At 45.5% G+C, this 5,308-nt stretch overlaps 1 protein-coding gene across 1 annotated transcript; it reads right to left on the reverse strand.

The window, feature by feature from the left end:
• Window positions 1-230: 230 nt before the first annotated feature.
• Window positions 231-3,141, reverse strand: smug1 (single-strand-selective monofunctional uracil-DNA glycosylase 1). Its single transcript, XM_063216559.1, has 3 exons — window positions 3,079-3,141; window positions 2,681-2,981; window positions 231-2,156 (listed from the first exon to the last, which is right to left on the reverse strand). The coding sequence occupies exons 1-3, from the start codon at window positions 3,102-3,104 to the stop codon at window positions 1,623-1,625; spliced, it is 861 nt and encodes a 286-aa protein (XP_063072629.1). The 5' UTR covers window positions 3,105-3,141; the 3' UTR covers window positions 231-1,622.
• Between the last annotated feature and the right edge of the window lie 2,167 nt (window positions 3,142-5,308).

Here is a 5,308-nt window from a genome sequence, read left to right on the forward strand (position 1 = left end):
ATTCATTGACGGTTGGCAATGAATGAATGAAGTCAAGGAAATGTTGCATAGGATTATCAGTATTGCATTGCTTTCTACATATTCAACGCATTTAAAACGTGATAGTACTGTACACTAATCCTCTGCTTTACGTTTTTTTTTTTGCGATGATGTTACTAATGCGGCCCGCTTGAGGTCCACATGGGTTGTATGCGGCCCCCGGACCAAAATGAGTTTGACACCCCTGCTTTATACACCTCTCCTTCATTGTCAGTGCATTCCCTCTCTGTGTTCATGGTCCTTGAAGGCACACAACCTCAGTCTGGCAAATGAAAGACAAATTTAGTGGGATATTATATTGTCCCGTTCTAATCAAAATCCACATTGTTTGTCAATATGGAAAAAAATATCATGTTCACATGTTGATTTCAAAATGTACTGTGATATTTGTTCAGAGTTACAATAGACTAGAAATGTGGTAAGATTTCTGTTCTCTAAATACTGGACTTTCTCTTTAATGCCCTGTAATTCTAAAACAGTAGAGGACACTTAAACTCAAGGTCCTTACATTGAAAACCGAAACATACAAATAAAACCGTTATCCTTATAATTTGTGTCATTGGTTAGGTCCATGTACTGCATGATTGGGTTATGATGTGACTGTGAAAATTAACCATCTTTTTCTGTTGTTGACAATGGAAATAAACCACCTCTTTAAGACATGATTTAAAACATGATAAAAAGAAGTACTAAAAACAAACAAAACTTTTATCTTGTAAACAGAATGTGTCGCAGCGTGACATTAATGTGTGTGAACAGTTCTACACAGTCCTTGCTGGTAGCCAGTCTGTACTGCTGAGTCTGTTTATTAGGCTGCTGCTGCTGTAGACCAGTGATTCTCAAACTGTTTCAGAGGGAGGACCACTCTGTCCCCCCCAAAATGTTTAGGGACCACCTGTCAACTGAATTGACAGTTGACGGGTACTATTTAACACTGCTAATTTTAATGCGATTATTTACTTTTTAGTCACATTTACAAGCCTGTCTTATTGTGTTGAATATATAACTTCAGACATGTTTGGCTTTGTAATAATGTTACAAATATAGCCTTCTGCTAGAAAAGTAGAAATACCCTTGCGGACCACCTGAGCTCTGTCACGGACCACTAGTGGTGCCCGGACCACACTTTGAGAATCACTGCTGTAGACTGTTTGATTCCAGCTACCCAATGAGTTCTGCACATGTGCAAAACAGATAGGCCAGGTAGCACAAATCCGGTACTGATGGTGCTACATGCAATTATGGGCAACCTACAATCCAGTGCCACATGTTCCAAAAGACCTGTATTACCTGTAATAACCAGGGGCTAGAACCTAGATCAGTAGTAAACCAGGTTAAGTTAACCTTGAGGTGGTACATCATATCATATCATAGAAGAGTATTTCTGTCCTCTGGTCTATCTATTAGCAGGTTTGCCACTTCATGTACATTAATGAAGCTAGGTTTATCATTTAACCATGTTGTTGGAAAAAGTCCAAGGGCCTTTCGGAATATGTGGCACTGGATTGTAGCTTCTGAATCCATGGGGTTGCCCATCACTGGTCAATGTACCATCATACTGTAAGCGCATACAGTAAGTCAGGTCATGACGGAGTAAGCAACTGGAGCACCCCCAGCTCCTCCAGCTTGGCCCTGGCCACGGCCTCCCAGCCCCGGTTGGCCTGGGCACTCCTGGGGGAGGGGTGCAGGATGCCCTCCACCCTCACCTGGAGGAGCCCCGCCTCCGACAGCACCCTGCGCGCCCGCTGCTCTGCCACCTTGCCCACCCCGATGACCATGGACACCGCCAGGGCTGTCACCACCTGGCAGAGGGTGGTGTCACAGTGGCGGAGGAGGGCGTCTCTCTCGGCCGCGGGCAGCTCCGGCGGCGTCAGGTTCTTGCCCGTGTGGTTCATGAAGATGAGCGGGCACAGGTTGTGGACGAAACAGTGGCGGAAGAAGTTGCGTGGCTCGCCGCACTGCTTGCGGAAGAAACCCCAGAAGCGGGCGCCGCTCACCTCGCTCTGCTTGCAGGCGAGCCCCAGGATTGGACGCTTGGGGTGCTCCTCGGGCGGGTGGCCCACCTCCCCGGTGATTTTCAGCCAGTCACGGACGGAGTTCACCTCACCAAATGGCACCTGGAAGAGAAAGCTGACTGAGTGAGACCAATTCACTGACAAAGACACATTAGGTACAGTACACAGTAGGCCAACACATTATGCTGTAGCATGACAGTTCACCTCTTTATGGAGTCAATAATAAACAAGAGAGATGATGCATTACAACACAACTTATTGTGATTATTCATGCTCAGTTATACTAACTAAGCTGAAGGTTATAAAAAAAAATAATTGTGAGACATTCTTAGGTTAAAGCTGGCTTCCTATAGGTTTTTCCTTTTATATAAGTTTGTTTGGTTGTCGTATTATTTTATTTTATTTCATTTCTGGGGATGTGAACATTTCCCTTTTAAAAAACTAAAGTAGGCCTACACATTTTGCTATTCAATTCTTCTACTGTACACATTGGAAATTAGCCTACTGGCATGCTGGCTGGTTGAGATCAGCAGTTTCGGTGAATGGTGGTTACAAAAATGTTACTACGTTTCTGAAGAGGAATTTCTCTGATACTTTGTTGCGAATAGAGAGGTAAGATTCCATACCCCGGTCTGAGCCATGCCGAACGGCCCAGGGTTCATCCCCAAAAACAGCACGCTTTGCCCCGGTTGGCAGTACGTCTTCACGTAACAGCTGTGCGTCTCCCACGCATATTCGATTGGGTTGTATGTGTAGCGCACGGGCTCCCCGAAAGTCAGCGTGCGAAGGCGAGCATTCAGGTCAAGTTCTGCCTGCAAAAACCGTTCGGCTGGTCCAGTTGGGACAGGCTGTTCTCCAGCCAACCTCGCGAAGGTGTGGATCTCAGATTCTTCTGTTTCTTTTGTTTCCGCATCTCCCCTTTCAAGCCTGAACATTTAAACCGTTTTCAGAACAGTTAAACCACGAGACAGAGTAATGTGCATGCATTTCATTTGGAAGAGTAATGTGGAATGAAATAACCTACCCAAGAAGACCATTTTCACTGAGCATTCTTCATTAAAGTTTTCCGGCAACAAAGACCTTACACTGCATTGTGGGATTGGTAGTGTGGCGATTAGACTACAACTACCAGAATCCCTTTCGAGGAGGCTTTTTGTGAACTTGAAGGAGCGCTGCTGCTGGTCCTAAGTTTTGAATATACAGCACCACCTATCGGCGAAATGTAATTAGAGTCTCTGACGCATGGAGAGCCCTTTTGGTATCGACTGCATTTGTCTGCGTATGCGAAATCCCACCAGGTCAAGAAGGGTCGTTGGAGTGGACAACGTCAGCCAATTATTTCCTGGCGACTTGTGGGGGCAGGGGATGGGGAACTGCACAGGAAACAGAAGGACACCTTGAGGACACACACACACACACACACACACACACACACACACACACACACACACACACACACACACACACACACACACACACACACACACACACACACACACACACTCAAAGGGAGAGCGAGAGGTAAAGTGAGTGAGTGAGTGACCAAAATGCTCAGTCTGTTTCGGTGATTTATTTGCAGTGCAAGGTGTAATTAGTAAGACGCGACAGGTATTTTTGATTTATTGTAATGAATAGCGTTGGGCCTCCAGGCACTCCCTGGGTGCATGTGCTGGTGTGATATCGATTCATCATCTTTCTCCTTCCCCTTTCGCCTTCTCCTATCATCTTTCTTAATTGTTTAATTTTTTTCTTAGAGGTGCAAGCCTTGTATATGGAACAAACAGCAAATATGTGAGATTCATCCTGCTCTGTGTACGTGCGGGCTATATTGGGTTTCCAAATTTGCCAGGCGTTAAAGAAATGACTCAAAATGAATTCCAGCCTAATTATTTAAATTAATTATTTTAATCGCATTTGAACTGACTAATTCTTTCTCTCTCTCTCTCTCTCTCTCTCTCTCTCTCTCTCTCTCTCTCTCTCTCTAACTCCGTGTCCTCTCCATGACCTCGGCCCTTAGGAGAAAGGGTTCCTATTAGCACATTTGACCCTGTGTATAGCCTTCTTTTCTGTGCCATGACAACTGAAAGGCTGGAGCCCGGAGCTCTTGGTGACCTTTGGGTGCAAGTGACAGAGCAGAAGCAGGAGCAGGAGCAGTGCGTGTGAACCAGACGCATAGAAGTACACTCAGGGCCGCTGACATCTCTGGCCGGGCCCGGGACAAAGTCATCTGAAAGGCCCCCTACCTACCATGGCTCTATAAGGTAATGAGGATTCAATTCTGGGGGGCCCATTTCTCCATGGGTCTGGGACAATTGACCCCTTTGTCCCTCCCCTGTTGGCTTCCCTGAGTACTACACTGATTGTTAGCATAACCTCCGCCCCATCCTCAGCTATAGGAGCAGGTTAAAGGGTTGAGGCTGCTGAAATGTCCTGGTAAACGGCCACACGAAGCGGCCATAGTGGGGTGAAGTGGTTGGATAAGGGCCAGTGTTGCCAGATTGGGTGGTTACCCGCTCAATTGGGCTGCTTGGAGGGATAGCTGTCTGCGGGTGAAAACTGTCAAAATCGGGCATTTGGTGGGTTTTTCTGCAGTTTTAAGGCAATAGAAATCCATACAATTTGGTATACATATAATCAAATGATAAATTAAGTATAATGCATTGTGGAAATACACATTTTTTGAGCACTTTTTGGGCGGGATTTGATCAGAGCGCATCTGGCAACACTAATGAGGGGTATCCCAGTCAGTCAGTCAGTCAGGTACATGCATCTCAGCTGAGGATGGGAGGAGAAACATAACTTCAATTTCCTTGTATGCATTTGAAGAAAGTAACAATAAAGCTGACTTGACTTGAGAAAGTGACTAGTGCCTACTGCTGGGCCTGTTGTGCAATAATATGGGATTGTGTACTTTTACAACTACAACTACAGCCACTACAAATTTACTTCAGCAGGGTGTGTTTGTGTGTGTGTGCGTGTGCATGTGTGCGTGTGCATGCGTGCGTGTGTGCGTGCACATACATGTGTGTGTGTGTGTGTGTGTGTGTGTGTGTGTGTGTGTGTGTGTGTGTGTGTGTGTGTGTGTGTGTGTGTGTGTGTGTGTGTTTGTGTGTGTGCAAATACAATTGAAGAAAGAAGCCAGGCATGCATTAGGCCTACTGAATAAGTAAGCAACTTACTTGGTTTCAATTTCTCATTGGCACCCTACCAAGTTCTTTTTTTTTTACAGTTTTGGAATGATGTTTTCAGAAAAC

The sequence above is a fragment of the Engraulis encrasicolus genome, chromosome 14 (genome assembly GCF_034702125.1).
Source record: "Engraulis encrasicolus isolate BLACKSEA-1 chromosome 14, IST_EnEncr_1.0, whole genome shotgun sequence".
In the NCBI taxonomy this organism is placed as follows: domain Eukaryota; kingdom Metazoa; phylum Chordata; class Actinopteri; order Clupeiformes; family Engraulidae; genus Engraulis; species Engraulis encrasicolus.

Coding starts and splice junctions, on each gene's coding strand:
- smug1 (XM_063216559.1), bottom strand. CDS start 3,104: ATGCTCAGTGAAAATGGTCTTCTTGG. Junction 2,982..3,078: donor AGTGAAAATGGTCTTCTTGG/GTAGGTTATTTC, acceptor TTAAATGTTCAG/GCTTGAAAGGGGAGATGCGG. Junction 2,157..2,680: donor TCGGCATGGCTCAGACCGGG/GTATGGAATCTT, acceptor TTTCTCTTCCAG/GTGCCATTTGGTGAGGTGAA.